This window comes from Silene latifolia, chromosome 8, assembly GCF_048544455.1.
Source record: "Silene latifolia isolate original U9 population chromosome 8, ASM4854445v1, whole genome shotgun sequence".
NCBI classification, from domain to species: domain Eukaryota; kingdom Viridiplantae; phylum Streptophyta; class Magnoliopsida; order Caryophyllales; family Caryophyllaceae; genus Silene; species Silene latifolia.
In genome coordinates, this window is record NC_133533.1 from 17,381,006 (window position 1) to 17,398,972 (window position 17,967).

Below are 17,967 nucleotides of genomic sequence, written 5' to 3' on the forward strand. Positions count from 1 at the left end.
ATACCAAGAAAGTGGTCAAAGATCTTCAACTTCCACATGAAAAGATTGATGAATGTCCTAAAGGATGTATGCTTTTTTGGAAAGATGATGCTTTGCTTGACAAATGTAAGAAATGTCAAAGGGATAGATATGAGACAAGTGAAGGAAATATTGTTTTGAAGGGGAAGAAGGGTAATAAAAGGAGTGGAAAGAGAAAGAAACCAATATCAGAAAACACATTAATTTATTTTCCATTAGCTCCTAGACTTCAAAGAATGTATGCCACGAAAAATCTTGCCAACCAAATGAGATGGCACAAAGAAAATCCTCGTACACCAGGAAAGATGTGTCATCCGAGTGACGGGGAGGAGTGGAAGCGTTTTGATAGGTTATATCCCGATTTTGCCGAGGAACCTCGCAATGTGAGACTTGGCTTGTGTACGGATGGTTTTGACCCTTTTGGTCAGTTTGGTAGAAACTACTCGTGTTGGCCCGTAATGACCACGCCGTACAACTTACCTCCTTGGCTTTGTCTGAAAAGACAATTTATTTTCCTCTCTTTACTTATTCCGGTCCGATAACCCAAAAAACCATCGGATGTTTATTTACAACCGTTGGTGGAGGAACTGAAGTATTTGTGGGAAGTTGGTGTAGAAACATTTGATGTGTCGAAGAAGCAAAATTTCCAACTAAGAGCTTCATTGTTATGGACTATAAATGATTTTCCCGCATATGGTATGCTATCAGGATGGGCAACCGCTGGGCGAAAGGCATGCACTTATTGCATGGATAGGAGTAAAGCATTTTATCTTCCTAATTCCAAAAAAATTAGTTGGTTTGATTGTCATAGATGCTTCTTACCGGATGGACATATTCATAGAGAGAACAAGAAATCTTTCTTAAAAGGTAAGGAGGTGCGTGACAATGCTCGGTTCGACTCAAGGGGATGAGATATGGGAGTTTGTACGTGATTTGCCAACAACTGTCGATGGGACTGAAGAAGAGTTTAAAGAGTTGAAAAAGAAAAAAAATGGTTGGTTTAAAAGAAGTATTTTTTGGGAGCTTCCCTACTGGAAAACAATGTTGATCAGACACAATTTGGATGTGATGCACATAGAGAAGAACTTCTTTGAGTTACTTATTCATACGATTATGGATGTAAAAGGAAAGACACGTGATGATATTAATTCAAGAATAGAATTGAAGAAATTTTGTGATCGTCCTAAACTTCATATTCGTAAGGATGGGGCTAAACCAAAAGCCATATTTACTCTTGACAAAGCTCAAAGAAAGGTATTGTGCGATTGGATAGGAAACTTGAAGTTTCCAGATGGATATGCATCCGATTTGAGCCGTTGTGTTGATTTGAAGGAACTGAAGTTGAAAGGGTTGAAAAGTCATGATTGTCATGTTTTCATGGAGCGCTTATTACCCGTGGCTTTTAAAAATTTACCCCGACTACGATTTGGAATGCGATTCTGAGAAATAAGTCAATTTTTAGAGATTTATGTTCCTCCACGATATCGATTGAGGACATGAGTCGTTTAGAAGACCAAATACCAGAAATTTTGTGTAAACTTGAGATGATATTTCCGCCTTCTTTTTCAATTCGATGGAGCATCTACCTATCCATTTGCCATATGAAGCTAAAGTTGGTGGACCCGTCCAATATAGGTGGATGTATCCTTTCGAAAGGTTTCTTAATCATGTGAAGAAAAAAATTGGTAATAAAGCTCGTGTGGAAGGTTCTATATGCAATGCCTACCTAACGGAAGAGATTGCCAATTTTTGCTCTCTTTATTTTGAAAAACATATTGAGACCAAAGCAAAATACTTGAATATTGATGAAGCGGATGAACTAGACACAAGTATACCCAAGTGTTTCCAAATGCAGGATGAAATAGGGTGTTCATCGGTTGGGGAACAAGATTTACGGATGACAAGGAGTATAGCGTGCCCACCTTTATGTGCTATCTAATTGTGAGGTTTTGGAGCCATATGAAGCTCAATTTATGACAGATTTCATTAAAGAACACCCTAATGTGAACAGAGAAGATGTTTGGCATAAGCATGAGGATCAATTTCCAGCCTGGTTTCGGAAGCATGTATGTAAGCTAAATATTCAAGATGATGTGATAAGAAGCTTGGATTTGGGTCCTTCTCGAAAGGTTGTGACGTGGAATCGATATTCAATTAATGGGTTTAAGTTTCAAACATTTGACTATGGCAAAAGTAAGGCTAAATGCAACTACGGCGTTACTATTTCTTCTCTTGATGGCAATGAATATTATGGCATATTAGAGGATATCTTTGAGTTGTGCTACAATGGCCGGGATCGGAGTTATAAAACCGTTTTATTCAAGATTCAATGGAGGGATAATTCCGTAGCTGGAACGAGAGTCCATGATCGTTACAAACTCGTGGAAGTGAATCATACTCGAACCTACTCTCAATATGACCCATTTATACTTGCACAACAAGCTCATCAAGTTTATTTTGCATCTCTTCCGAGCACAAGTAATGATAGACAACAAAAGCAATAGTGGGCCGTTTTTAAAACAACGGCACGATCAGAAGTTGATACATCTTTTTTCCAAGAAGAGGTTGTATCAGAAACAGTTTTGTCCTCAGTTGATCATGATGAAATTATTTATGCAAATGAGATAGAAGCGGAGGAGGACTTAGAAGAGGAAGAAGAAGAGAATGATAAGGAGAGGGATGAGATAGAAGAGGGGGAAGAAGAAGAAGAAGAAGAAGAAGAAGAAGAAGAAGAAGAAGAAGAAGAAGAAGAAGAAGAAGAAGAAGAAGAAGAAGATGAGGATGATGATGATGATGAGTAAGAGAAGGTATTGAAAGTATACATATCAAAATTTGGAAACAATTATTAGCGTTTTATTTTTTCTTTTATACCTGTTTATTAGGTTTTATTTTTTTGTATCTTATAATAATTATCCTGTAATATTTGCTAACACTTTTTAATCAATTGTAGTACACATGGCTCGTGGAGGAGGTAGGCAGCGCGGAGGCTATAGTGAGGGAGGTAGTAGCTCCAGGAGCGGGAGGAGGACGTTGACCGTTCTACTACGAAGGTGAGTGAGGAGGAGGAGGAGGAGGTTGGTGTACCCCGACATCTTGACGGCGAGGATGATCCTTGATCCGAATGGTCTTTGGTAATTTTTTATTCATTCTATTTTGTAATTTTTTTATTTAGTAATAAATGACTTTTTTTAGACATATGTTAATTATACATTATTTTTATTCCTATATAATTATGTTTTTAACATGTTTGATTTCAGGTTTAGAAGTCAAACAGTTGTTCGTGGTGTGACTAATAGCACCCAAGAGAACATGACACACGGCGTTACTTGTTGGAGTAACGCTAGTGATGAAGATAAGGAGATGTGGTTCAACAACTTAGGGTATCTATTTATAAAATATATATTATTAAATATAATTTATTTATTCTTTTTACCTTATTATTAATTTGTTTCTCATCTATGTGTTTACTTTTTGTAGCGTGTGTTCTATTGGCCAACCGACCTTGAGCGCCTAGTTTGGCAAAGGTATAATGACATTGGCAAGAAGAGGCTAAGGGACAACATGTATAAGGTGTCTAAGAGGAAGAAGGCGCCATCTTTCATGAAAGGTATTTAGTTTCTTTTAATACCCGTAATTAGTTAAAATTCATTACATATTTTGAAAATATATTAATTAATAATTGTTATTTTATTGATTACGGGTTCGTCATATGAGGAATATACCAATACCGGAGCAGTCCTGAGTTCAAGGAAGCATCGGCCGGAACAAGATCAACGAGGAAAGGAGGAGATAAGGACGCGGAAGTTGAGCCTACTCATTATGGAGGGTCTCAATCTTTTCATGATCGTGTGGTGTTAGATGTAAGTTATTTGTCTTAACTTTTAATTTAATAGTCTTCTAATTTAATTAGTCTCATTAATTATCATGTTTGAGTAACAATTTCCTTGTTTTTTTCCGGAAGACCAAGAAGAATAAGGGTAAGGTACCCACGATTGTTGATCTCTTTGTTGACACTCACGCAAAGAAGACAAGCAAGGGCAAGTTGATCTTCGCGAAGGAAAAAGATCAATGATTATATGTAAGTGTCAAAAAATAAAAATTTCTTAGCTTTTTAAAGTATATGTTTTATCAATTTTTAGATAAGTAACCTCTAACCATTAATGTTTTATCAATTTTTAGGAACAATTCCTTGTCCGTAGGAAGAACAACAGGAAATTAATGACAATGAGCTATGGTTTGATCTTGTTGAGGGGTTCCAAAGAGGAGATGTGTATGGAGCCGGGTCGGCAAAGGATATTTTCTACCCTCCTACAAGAAGAAGAGGGTCAATTTCCTCCCAACAACAACCTTATACCCCAAGTGTCGTGAGTGTGCTCCAAGCTCAATTAGCCGCCAGGGAGAGGCGGGATGCGAGAGGGAGAGGCGGGATGCGAGAGAGATGATGAAATTCGGAGGATGAAGAAGGAAATGGAACGGATGAACTCCTTCTTCGCCAATTTCAACACTGGGTGGCGCCCGCAACCAAAGGATCCTAGAGATCCTAATTATGGAGGTGGTAGTGGAGCGGGAGCAAGTTTCCCTGTTATGTAGTTTTTTAGAGAACATGTTATTCCCGGATAATGTTAGATGACCAAAACTCGTAGAACTCGTAGTTGTGTGTATGGAACATGATTTTCTTTATCAAGTTTGGTTGTGTTGGCTTCCCATGTGTTCTCTGCTGGAAGTGTTGGTTTATTTGCAGGTTTTTACGTATTTGGCTAGGTCAAAAACGATTTTTAGGCTAAAAAAAATGTAAATTTGGCGACGGATACTGGGCAATTGGCGACGGGAAACCGTCGCTAAGTTTCTGATCATGAATTAATTTTAGGGTCATTGGCGACGGGGAACAGTGCATTTGGCGACCAAAATCAGTCGCCAATTCTGAAGATATGGAGGTGACGTGGATTGTAAAAAGGCGACTAATGACAGTCGCTAAAAAGGCGACTAATGACAGTCGCCAATTTTGGCGACAATTTCGGTCGCCCGCTTTAAAAAAATTCCGTCGCCAAAATTGGCGACGAAGGCCTGTCGCCAAAAGCGACTAAACCTAGCTACGAAGTGCGGGCGACGGGCCTTAGTCGCTTTATTCTTAATGGCGACTGTTCTCAGTCGCCTTATATGGTCGCCAATTACCTTATTTGTTGTAGTGTTATGGGCGTAATAAGAAAAGGGAAACCTCTACCACATGTGTCAACAAACCACAAACCGAATGCATATAGGTATTAAGCAGATCAAGTTCATATTTATGCAAATTAAGGAAACATGTCTCATAAGGAGTACTACTCACATTCCTAGATAAACTGGTCATGAATGTCACCAGTTATAGGCTCTAAACTCAGAAATATGATGTAGCTTGCCAATTTTCTAAGTCAAGTCTCAAGCTCAGCAAATAATTCAACGAAAACTCGTAGGTATGCATAAACGATTCTACTAATAACATGTTAATCCAGCAAGGCTTAGGCAAAATAGGTGCAAATGCAAAATCATCATGGAAATACTACCGTTCCGACTCGACCTATATGCTAAAATAAACGTGCATTTTTATGGAAATTTTTGAAATTTTTCAATTTTTTTGAATTTTGTATATATGGATGAAATGAAATAGACAATGCAAAACAGAATTAAACGTGAATGCAAGCAAATGATATGCGACGCAAAACCCTTCCCCAAACCAAATCGCACAATGTCCCCATTGTGCAAAATCATATAATGAAGAAAAGAGAAATGGGAATTTGCGAGAAAGGAAATAAAATATGACATGAGGTAAAGAAATCAGGAACTCACAAGACTTGAGCGCAGCGAGGGAAACCTCCCTAAACCAGCGTGAGCTAGGAGGTTTCAGTAGCCAGCAGTGCTACTAATAAGTACCTGAAAGACAGAAGATACCACGCATAAGACTGAGAAAAATAATTTTGAAGCGGTAAGATTGTGCACAAATGAGAAAATCAGAAGAAATAAATAAATTGGACGGAAAATAAAGTGGAGTAGGAAACTCCCTTAAGTCCGCATATCGACCAAACATAGCAGGGGAGAGGTCGTGAATAAATCTACAAGAAGACAGAATGGTCGATCGACCACTTAACCCAATCGATCGACCAGGTAAACATGAACGATTGTCGCCTGGAACTGCAGATTAGTCGATCGACTATCTGGAACATCGATCGATCAAAACACGCTCTTCTTTGCAACCTCATATTTCTTCGTAATTGCTCAATGATTTGAGCTATCAAGCTCTAAATTCCTGCAAGTGCACAATAATACGCGCCCAAAATTGCGCAAAACCCAGAATAAAGTCTAAAGTACTCAAAAAAAAAAACCTAAACAAGCGAAATAAAATGCGAAGTTTTCGCGCACACAAAAAGCAATAAAAATTGTCTTTAACAAAAGCAATTAAAATGAAGTTTATAACGAACTTGATCAACTAATAGTTGATCAAGAAGGACCACGGTATGGCCCATTTCGTCGGCTTCTGGCTACTAGAGGTAGCCTCAATGGTGATAATCTGAGCGGCTGCACCTTTCTTAGCTTCCACATCCGTATGGCTCAACGGATCAATAGTCTCATCATCTCCCCAGTCAAGGGTCTCTTTGGGCTCATCGGAATCCAAGTCGGACTCCTTTGCTTTGACTGGCTTGTCATCAACTATCTCATCAATTCCAAAGCTCAGGCAACCAATACCTCCTCTTTGAATGATAGACTTTGTCGCAGCTAGAGTGACCTGCAGCTCATCCTTCCCCAAACCAGCTCCTGCAATGTCTAAAACAAAAGATTCTTCCTCCTTTCGCTCCCAATCGGGGCGGAGGAGTTAGCACAGGGAGTAGTAATAGAGACAGGCAATTCGGGAAGCACAAAGTACGATTTCCTTTCGAAACCGTATTACAAGTAACAGGCCACATGGGGTCCCTCTTTTTAGCGAGTTGGGCAAAAATGATAGAATGTTTCCCAACTTTGAAGGTCAAAGTTCCAAAGCCTACGTCAATAATCGCACCGGCGGTGTGCGAAACGGCCTACCTAGGATGATCGGTATATGGGCATCCTCAGGCATGTCAAGGACAACAAAGTCAACAGGGAAGAAAAACTTCCCTATTTGGACGGGTATGTCCTCTAGGACTCCTATAGGCTCGACCGCAGATCGATCAGCCATCTGAACTGTCATGTCTGTGATAGCAAACCAGGTCAACTTAAGCTTCCTAGCTAGACTCAAGGGCATGACGCTTATACTAGCCCCTAAATCACACAATGCCTTCTCAATTGAGAAGGTACCTATGTTGCAAGAAGCAAGAAAAAGCGCCGGGTCCTCTAACTTAAGGGGTGCGGTGTGAGACAGAGATAAGAGCAAGACTCCTTAGTAAGTGCGACGGTGTGCCTTTGTTTCAAGTGACCGATTCTTGGACAAAAGTTGTTTCATAAATTTAGTATAAGCGGGCACTTGGTTGACCAACTCGAGGAAAGGAACCTGTACATTCAGACTACGAATAACTTTCTCAAATTTGCTGAAAGATACCTGTTCCTTGGTCGGCACCAGCCTCTCCGGGTAAGGGGCTGTAAGAAGTACCTTAGCCCTCTCCTCTAAATCGCGTGTGCCGGTATCCGTGGACTTAGGCTGAAAGTCCACCACCTTTTCCTTGTTGAAGCTTGACCCTTCCTCAGACCGTCTCAAATGTGAGCCATTAACCGTCATTGGATCGAACTTCGGAGCCGGGACTGCCCATCATCACTCGGGTCTTGTCCTAAAGTATTGGGGACTGTGGAACCCCGAAACAAGTGGTCTCGCAAATTATTTGGCATTAAAGGACGAAATTCCTCGCTATCAGCAGTAATCTCGGTCGATCGACCACTATCCCGATCGATCGATCGACCGTGTACGAGTTCGAAGCTCTGTAACCCGTGCTTGATCGATCGACTAGGTATATCGATCGATCGACCGATATACCAGTAGACTACATTTCTTTGATTTATTCGTTGAAGCTTTCTTTTGACTTGTTTCCGGCTCATCTTTTTCAACAGCGTCCTCGACCATGGCAGGACCATCAAGGGTTGACCCGCTCCTCAAAGTGATGGCATTTAAGGTCTCCTTTGGGTCAGTTTGGGTCGGCAAGTGTCCGGGAGCTCGAGTGTTGCTTTTGCTAGCCAATTGAGCAATTTGGCTCTCTAGTAGCTTCATCCCGGCCTCTCTTGCTTGGGACTCCTTTAGCAACAGGTTCTTAAGCTCGGAAAATTCAGAAATCTGCGATTATTGCTGCTGCGGCACATAGGGAGGTTTCTGATATTGTTGTTGCTTTTGATGAGGGGGCACATAGGGTTGCTGCTGCGGCGGAGCTTGAGTTGGGTTTAGGACATTTTGGCTCCTCCAACTCAAGTTTGGATGGGTATTCGGCTCATAGTAGGATTTGGTGCGCCTATAGTGTTGAAAAGCGACAAGACTCAAAGGGACTAGGGCGGTTCTTGAGACATGTCCCTCGGCTCCACACCTTTCACATTTAAAGACGAAAGGACCGTCGACCAGCATTTACTTGGTACATCCCACCTTTAGAAGCTCCTCCTAGTTCATACTTGTCAAATCTCGCATAAGAGCCTCAGCGGCGGACAGAGGAAGATTCAGCGAGTTCTCCTCTGGTTCCCCTCGGAATTCCCATACTCGGCCTTGTGGGTAGCTAGATCGTCAATGATCTTCCACCCCTTGGTTGCTCCCAAATTTTCAGCGAATCGTCCATTGGCTGCAGCATCCAAAATGGCCCTCTGATCGTCGTACAACCCATTATAGAAATGATTGCACAAGCTCCACTTTTCGAACCCATGGTGCGGTATGGTTCGCACCAACTTCTTAAATCGGACCCATGCTTCGTGGAAATTCTCATCTGGCCCTTGTTTAAAGCCCGTGATTTGAGCTCTAATAGCAATCGTCCTTGAAGCAGAAAAGTACTTCTTGTAGAATGCCAATGCCAATGAGTTCCAATCGGTGATCCCCTGGACGGTTCGGTCCAAATCTCTATACCACTCCCTTGCAGCATCACGAAGGGAGAAGATGAACATGGTCTCCTTGATCTGGTCTTGGGTCACGCCGGCTGTTGGGGGTATGGAACAGCAGTAGTCAATAAAGGTCTCCATATGCTTAGCTGCATCTCATTTGCAGTTCCCCCGAACTGGTTCTTCTCAACCATGCTAATGTATGAAGGCTTTGGTTCGAACTTCCTGGCATCTCCTGGTAATTCGAACCCCTTGTATAAGTTTTCAGCTGTCGGCTCGGAATGACTTGCTATACTCGCTTCCTCGGCCATGTGGAATCTCGGAGAAGTAAATGTCTCGGTGAAGAAGTGGAAACGGGTGAAGATCGTGGGTCTTCTTGACGATCGTTCTCGTAATAGCTTGACAGAGTACTCAGCTCTTCTTCTGTCGGTAGTACCCTTTGTGTTCGTCTTAACTCGCGCAAAGATTTCTCTAACTCAGGGTCAAATGGTACTCTGTGACCTGCGCATAAGAGGAAACTACAAAAAGAATATAAGAAAAGTTTAAGGAACAGAAGTCCCTTAAACTAAGAAAGACTAAAAATAAAAACAACTAAAATTAGGACTATTGCCTCCCCGGCAACGGCGCCAAAATTTGATACCCGTCGTTGTGAGTACCAAAAATAAGATTTATAATTTCCTATTAAGACTAACCTAGGCTAGTGGTAAGTGGTCGAACCACAAGGAGGGGATGTAAATTCTAGTTGATTTAAATTCAGTCTAAGGTAACAATTGTGGGGGTTTAGTTGAGATGGTCTATAGCTAAGAACAAATAAAGATAATAAACTAAAAAGACGGTTTAACAGATAAAGAAGGGGCACTAGGATGATCGGCTTATTAAAGCTTCGGCGGCAGCATACTAAACAGGTCTAAATCGAACATAAGTGAGGCGGGAAACAAGAGGTCCTCTCGGTCCACTCTTAACAAATAGCATCTTTCGATCTCGCTATAGGTCCCTAATATCACTAATACTGACTCTCGTCCTGAAAAGTGACTAACGGTATAAACTATACCTATCTTTCGATCTTAGCACAATTTAATCGATTTAATTGGTGGTTAAATAACTTGCCCTATCTTTCGATCTAATGGGTCGGTTATAAAATAAGCATCTAACAGGTCGCATGCATTCGATTTGTTAAGTACAAGATTAAAATCAATTAAAACGAAGGGTAACCTCACGAGGTCAGTTGCCAGTCGATCGACTGACATGCGAATCAGGCCGTGTTCAGTATTTTGCCGCCTATGCTAAAACTCGCCTACATCCTAGCACAATCTATTTAGCTACTCATGCTAAGGGTGAAAACAATAATAAGACTAATAAAGTAAACAGGGGAATTCATGCTTAAGACAGTAAAACAAATAATTAACATAAACAATGATAACGGTTGCGGGAATCTACTTAGCAGTTCTAAACTATTGATAAAATAAAGATGAACTAAAAGTAGGGCAGAAGAATACCGAGTTGCAGAGGAAAGATTAGGACTAGGAATTAAAAATCCAATGCTCACAATAATCCCAAACCCTAACTATCTATCAAGAATCGTATATGGAAACTTAATGAAAATTCCTGAATAAAACTTGTTAAAAACTGAATGCCACTGAATGTTTTTAGGTTACGTTATATAGCAATTAACGTAACTTCTTATTTCCTAAACCTAGCATCATGGGCTTGCGCTTCCTTAGTCTTCTAATTCTTGTCTGAAATAGCAGTTGGGTCGATCGACTGATAAGACTGGTCGATCGACTGATAGGACTGGTCGATCGACTGGTCCTCAGCAAACAGTAGCTTCTGGAACCTGATAGTTGGTCGATCGACTGAGGGTGATGGTCGATCGACTGCTTGAGCTACTACTTGACTTCTATAAACTCGTGGATTTGTCTTTTGGGCCTTGAAATTCGCGCCAAGCTCGTTCCTTAAGCAAATACTTCTCGTCACATGCAATGCAGGATACTCGGGGACGGATTTAGCTCGATTTCCGCTGGATTCTTCACATTTCTGCAATAATGTACAAAACACGGAAGTAGATGGAAATAGGGAGAAATGCAGCATAAACTACATGAATGAGCTCTGAAATGCGTGTAAAATGGGATGTAAAACATCATATAAAAGACACGCATCAGTGGGTTGTGGGGTGGGTTGTGGTGGTGGGTCGTGGTGGTGGTGGAAGGGTTGTGCTTGTTTTGGTTTTTTTTGGTTTGGTTTTTTTTTTAGAGAATGGGAGAGAATGAGGGGATGAGAGAAGTGTGAGAGAATGAATAATGAGAATGTGAGTAGGGAAATTAGAATGAGGAAGGAGTTATACAAGATTAGAAGGAGTTATACAAGGATTAGGGAGGGAGATTAGGGAGGGAGAATTGTGACCCTTCAATGAGATGTAATCTCATCCCTCCATCCCTTCCATCCAAAGGCCCTTATAAGGACTTAGGGACTCATATGATATGATGGCCTTACTAGAACCCTTCTATATATATATATAGTATTGAGATCATATAAGTCCCCTTCTAAGTGTGAGTCCATAAGTCCTCATCCAAGCCATTGGATGAGGAAGATGGGTGGTGGAGATCAAAGCACAAAAAGGTGATTAATTAGCTAAATAAACACACTCTCTCACTACCTTAACTAATCCATCCTAATTATCACTAATTTCACTATATATAATTTATTATCACACCCATTTATCTCTCATCTCACACAATTCATTCACCTTCTCTATCAAAAACCCAATAAAATCAAAAACCCAATAAATTCAAAACCTAAAAATTCAAAAAAAATTCCCCCTCTTTTCCTCATCAACCCACCCCCTCACCCGACACCACCATACCCGACACCACCACCATCTAACGCCACCACCACCGTCGGCCGACAATAACAACCCAGCCCTCACTCGACACCACCATACCCGACACCACCACCATCTGACGCCACCACCACCACCCACGACACCCCCACCACAGCCACCATACCACCCTCTACACAGCCACGCACAACCACGCAACCACCACCACCAGCGACCCTCAACCTCACGCACACCACCGCCAGATCTGACCCCTCGACCTCACGCAGCCACCCGCCTCACGCCGCACTGCTGCCCACGGGTTATGTTGTTGTCGTTTTTTGGTGTTTGTAATTGTTGGTGTTTGTAATTGTTGGTGTTGTTGTCACTCTGTTTGTCGTTGTAGTTTTGTTTGTTTTTTTTTTTTTAAATTGTTGGCGTTGTTGTCACTGTGTTTGTTTTAATATTGTTTTTTTTTCTGATTTATTGTGTGTGGTTGTAGTTTTATTTGTTTTTTTTTTTTTGCAAGAAGTTATGTCTCATATATTCCAAAAAGAGAGGATTACATGAGTTCTTACAAGAATATATCCCCTATACATTGTACCAAAAATAATGCCCCCTATGTGTTACTATACAAGTATGTCAATGTTCAAAAGAATGTAGTATATATGAGAAGTTCTAGCTATTAAGTGCTGCAACCACATCCACAAAGTAACTGTGCTCACTGATTTTGTGGAGGAGGAAAGTGCTAGTAGCATGCTTGATTTCAGGGAGCAGTGCTTGGGGAGGACGCTCTCTCCCTTCAAAAATCCTGTAGTTTCTTTCACACCAGATAGAGTAGACGAGGCTACCTAAGCAGCAGCTCACCCATTTACTTCTCCAATGCCTCTTTTTGGCTCTCAACCTGGGCCAGATGAGAAGAGCCTACAGGTCACAGCAAAGGTATTCATTTTTACCCAAAATTTTAGTCCCTGCAATAGCTCTTTGGTGTAACTGCAATGAAAAAAGAGATACTTTGCATCCTCAGCTGCCTGCTTGCATAGGTAGCACCTATTAACCCAGTGAAAATCTCTGTTTATAAACTAATCCACAGTGGCCAACTTACCCTGGACAGCAAGCATTGTGATAACTTGATGTCTGGGAATCGTTGTTCCTGTATGAATGGCCTTGAAAGCTGGGTGAATAGGATACTTCTTCCTGAACAGCTCATATGCTTTGCTGATGGATAAGGTATTCTGAGTGACACAGCTATCAAGCAAACGCTGAACATGAGAAACATTCCCCAGCTGTAAAAGGCGGATGTCCCTTACATGTAGGATGCCCCTGAGACATTCAGAATGTTGCTCCTGGATAGCAAGATCCCAGATTGAGCAAGTGGCAGTGATATAATGTTTGACCCAACTAATCCAGATGGCTCCCTTATTCTTGTCCAGGCACCAGAGCCATTTGAGTAGAGTGGCTTTATTCCACCCTTCCATATCTTTAATGTGGAAGCCACCCTCATCCCAAGGAGCACAAACACTCAGCCAGTTCTTATAGACTAGCCTCCTCTCATTACCAATCTGCCCCCAGAAGAAGTTTTTACTCATTTGAGAGATAGTTTTATGCACCAGTCTAGGGAGAAGGAAACTAATGCACCAAAAGTTGCAAAGACCAAATAGATTAGAGTTTAGCACAGTTCTCCTACCAGCATAAGAAAGAAATTTAGTAGAGCAGGCAACAGTAATCTTGTGGATTTTGAGAAGCAGGGCATCATACATATTCCTGGTGAGCCTAGATGAATTAATAGGCAAACCAAGGTATCTAAAAGGGAATTCACCTTCCTGAATCCCAACAGTGGACAAAATAAGAGACCTTAGGTTTTGATCCATCCCTCCTAAGTAGGCTTCAGTTTTCTCCATATTAGCTTTAAGACCAGACCACTCAGAGAAAACCTTTAAAGTGTCCACAGCTTGTTGAACAGATGGCAAATCCCCTCTGACGAAGATCATAAGATCATCAGCAAACACTAAGTGGGTCAATCCAAGCTTGGAGCATTTAGGGTGGTATGAGATATTTTGTTTGTTGCACATTACCCTTACTTTCCTTGAGAGGATCTCCATGCTGAGAACAAATAGAAATGGAGATAGGGGATCACTCTGCCTCACTCCACTTTTGCCTTTGAAGAAACCATGATTAGAGCCATTGACTTTAAAGGTAAACCAGGAGCCTGTGATGCATCCCATCACCCAGGATACAAATCTAGGAGGAAAGTTAAGTCCAGTAAGCATGTCCTGGATAAACTTCCATTGCAATGTGTCAAAAGCCTTGCTAATATCCACCTTGAGCATGCATCTAGGAGTGATGTGCTTCCTGGTGTAGCCCTTAACCAAGCTTTGGGTGAGCATAACATTTTCAAAAAGATTCCTGTCTTTGACAAAAGCTGCCTGCTCAGGCCCCACAAGGTAAACCATGATGTCTTTTAGTCTATTAGTGAGGATTTTGCTAACTGTTTTATAGATAGTAGAGCAGCAAGAGATGGGCCTAAAATCTTTAACAGTTTGAGGGATGTCCTTTTTAGAGATAAGGGTGACAAGGGTAACATTTGCCTGTTTTGGCATGAACCCATTTTTGAAGAAGTCTTCAATGGCTAGACAGTAGTCATTTCCCACAATGTCCCAGGCAGCTTTGAAAAAGCCAGAAGAGAAACCATCTAAGCCTGGACTTTTATTAGAGTCAATGTCAAAAAGGGATTGCTTAATTTCCACTCTGCTAATGGGTTTCAGCAGAGAGGGATAATCCTCCAATTTTACACAAGCTCCATTAGAAAGAACATCAGGTGAAATTGGAGTAGTAGGGGTAGCTTCCCCCAGCAGCTGCTGATAGTAGTCCACAAAAGCTTCCCCTACAGAATGTAGACCTTGATGCCTAGTTCCATAAACACCCTTTATTTCCCCTATCATCTGACTCTGTTGTCTCTCCTTTATTTTGGCAAAGAAGAACTTAGAACAGGTATCATTATATTTAATGTTATGAGCTTTAGCTCTTTGAGCTAGGATCATGAGCTCAATGTCCTTGAGCTGCCAAATATCAGTACAGAGTTGCTTCTCCTTCTCCAGCAAATCATGTGAGTCAGGCCATTTTTGTAAGTCATGAAAGCATTGAGATAGAGCCTCTCTCTTCTCCTTAACCTTAGTCTCAATATCAGCAAAGTGAGAGGCTTGGAGTTGCTTGAGACCCTGTTTGACATTCTTAAGCTTCTGCATTAATCTGAACATAGAATTCCCTTTCTGATGAGCAACCCAGCATTTAGCAACAATAGAGTGGAACTCAGGATGATCCATCGAGCAGTTAAGAAATTTGAATTGCTTTTTAGGAGCATCAGCATCATGAAAAGTTAGTACAACATGACTATGATCAGAGATGCCAGGAGAAAGAAATTGGCCAGTAGTTTGGGAAAAATGCTGCATCCGGGCATTGTTAACCAGAATTCTATCCAGTTTGGAGTAGACTCTGGTAGTAGCATCCTGCTTGTTATACCAAGTAAAGTCACACCCATAGCTGCTCAAATCATCAAGCTCACAATTACTAAGACAGGAATTAAAGTCCAGAAGATTAGAGAGTACAGGGGGAGTATTACTGAGCTTCTCAGTAGGTTGCCTAATCACATTAAAGTCACCCATAGCTGCCCATTTATCAACATGACTAGCAAAACATTCCATGGCAGTCCAAAGACGCTTCCTAGTATCAGCATTATTACTACCATATACAATAGAGCAGTAAAAATTCCTACCAGTAGCATGATGCAACACTTTACAGTGAACAACCTAAGAATGTTCCTCTAAGATGTCCACTTTAGTAGGGGCAGGGTTCCAAAGGATCCAAATCCTACCATTATGGTGTTTATTATAATTGCAAAATGCTTTATAAGCTCTAAATTTTGTTCTAAGAATTTTTTGAGCACGATTTTCCTTCACTCTAGTTTCAAGCAGACCAAGCATATCCACTTTATTTTTCCTAAGGAAGTGACTTACCTCATTATGTTTAATGGCCTTGTTAAACCCTCGAATGTTCCAAGTTGCAATGATCATGGGTGGGTAATTAAAGAAAGGCTTTCTCCCCTAGGATGCTGTGACCCAAGCAATACCTTAAGACCCTCAACATTATGTTGTTGACCTTCATGAGGAAGTGGTAGGTGCCCATGAGAGTCAGAATCAAGGTGGGGTGAGTCTTGTTGTTTATCCAATAGAGTATCCTCTTGCAAAGGGTGCACTATTTCTGCTGCAGCAAGGGGGATTTGCCCAGACAGATGCATAGAGGAGGAAGCAACAACAGCTGACACAGGAGAAGAGTCTCTCTTCAAGGCTATTTGAGACTGGCTCTCCCTGTCCTTCTTGGTGCATTCTGAGTGCATTATAACTGCTTCAGTAGAAGCTACAGATCCTGATGCAGAGGGGGATAAGCCTAGCTGGAGGCATTCTGAGCTTGGCCCCTCTACTTCAGTTTCAGTAGGCAACACTGATGCAGCTAAGGTACCACCTAGCACACAGGGGTAAATCTCCTGAGAAATCTGGGAAGTCACATGGACAGATAAGGTTTCAGAAGAGGTTTGAGTAATAACAACACTCTGTGGCACAAGAGGAGAGTCTCTCTTCAAGGCTATTTGAGACTGATCCTCCCTGCCCTTCTTGGTGCATTCTGAGTGCATTATAACTACTTCAGTAGAGGCTACAGATCCTGATACAGAGGGGAGTAAGCCTAGCTGGAGGAAGTCTGGGCTTGATCCCTCCACTTCAATTTCAGTAGGCACCACTAATGCAGCTAAGGTACCACCTAGCACACAAGGAGAAACCTCCTGAGCAACCTGAGAATTCTTAGGGACAGACAAAGTTTCAAAAGAGGTCTGAGTAACAACAACATTCTGTGACACAGGAGGAGAGCCTCTCTTCAAGGCTTTTTGAGACGGATCCTCACTGCCCTTCTTGGTGCATTCTGAGTCTGCAATAGAAGAAGGCACACTAGGGGAGGTTTTCTTAACATACTTGACCTCTTTTCCTTTTGCTTTGGTAGTCTGAGATGAAGCCTTAGCTTTGTTTTTCTTGCAAGTCTGTTTCTTGTGACCCATCTTACCACACTCTGAGCAGTAGAAAGGAAGCCATTCATACTGAATTCCTTGGGTGGAAGGCCCAAAGGGGGTATTAAGAGAGATTTCCAGGGGGAGGTTAGAAGCAATATCTACCTCAATCATAACACGAGCAAAAGATAGTTTATCCTTGTTTGTAGTGGGAACATCAGCAAACATAGGCTTACCAATTCTACTAGACATCTTACTAAGGACACTTGATGACCACAAGTATGGATCAAGGTCAGGGAAGAGGACCCAGACATGAACAATGGAGGTCCTCTCCATTTCAAAGGAGAAATAGGGGTGCCATTGCTTAAGGATGAGAGAGTAGGACCCCATTTTCCAAGGACCTTCTTTCATAACATTATTCATGTCCTCCTGAGTTTTAAACCTAAAACTGAACCATCCCTTCTTGAAGTATTGCACCACAGAGGAGGCAATGTGGCTCCAGCTCTTGGTAACAAACTCAATAACCTTCTGCAATGGCGGTTTGGACCCAATTAGGTGCCCCATGAGAGTAAACTCCCAAAACTTCAGTTCATCAGCAATTTCATCCAAAGCAACATCAATTTCAGTAACAGATTTGCTTTCTTGATGGAAGTACAAGCTCATACCAAGTTTTGTCTTGGATTTGGCAATATCAGACCATTTCTTAGCTTGTTTCGAAACTCCGCCCACTCCAGATGTACAAGCAACACCCGAATTAGGGTTTCCCTCCACTACAGTGGTAGGAGAAGAAGCAAGGTTTAGCTGCATCATCCGCAACTATTACCACAGTTGGCTCGATAGTTGAGCTAGTTTCTGTATTAGGGTTTGGCGTGGGAGTTGCAATTGCTCCACCATTTGCTGCTAGATTAGCAGAATTACCATGAATTTTTCCAGTCGAAGAATTCACAGCTTCAAGAATCATATCATTCAAGAGAATAGGTTGTCGAGGAGACGATACCTAATCTTCTTCAAGATGGGTTTCTTCTGGTTGACGCGAATCACAAGAATTACGTGAAAGAATGGTACGAGGAGGAGCGGG

The 17,967-nt window shown here is 41.6% G+C and overlaps 1 protein-coding gene across 1 annotated transcript; it reads right to left on the reverse strand.

Moving 5' to 3' along the window:
• Nucleotides 1–12,707: 12,707 nt before the first annotated feature.
• On the reverse strand, nt 12,708–17,696 carry LOC141594786 (uncharacterized). Its single transcript, XM_074414775.1, has 3 exons — nt 15,963–17,696; nt 12,942–15,642; nt 12,708–12,760 (listed from the first exon to the last, which is right to left on the reverse strand). The coding sequence occupies exons 1-3, from the start codon at nt 17,694–17,696 to the stop codon at nt 12,708–12,710; spliced, it is 4,488 nt and encodes a 1,495-aa protein (XP_074270876.1).
• Between the last annotated feature and the right edge of the window lie 271 nt (nt 17,697–17,967).

Coding starts and splice junctions, on each gene's coding strand:
- LOC141594786 (XM_074414775.1), bottom strand. CDS start 17,696: ATGCAGCTAAACCTTGCTTCTTCTCCTACCACTGTAGTGGAGGGAAAC. Junction 15,643..15,962: donor ATAATGTTGAGGGTCTTAAG/GTATTGCTTGGG, acceptor GAACATTCTTAG/GTTGTTCACTGTAAAGTGTT. Junction 12,761..12,941: donor CACAATGCTTGCTGTCCAGG/GTAAGTTGGCCA, acceptor TGTGACCTGTAG/GCTCTTCTCATCTGGCCCAG.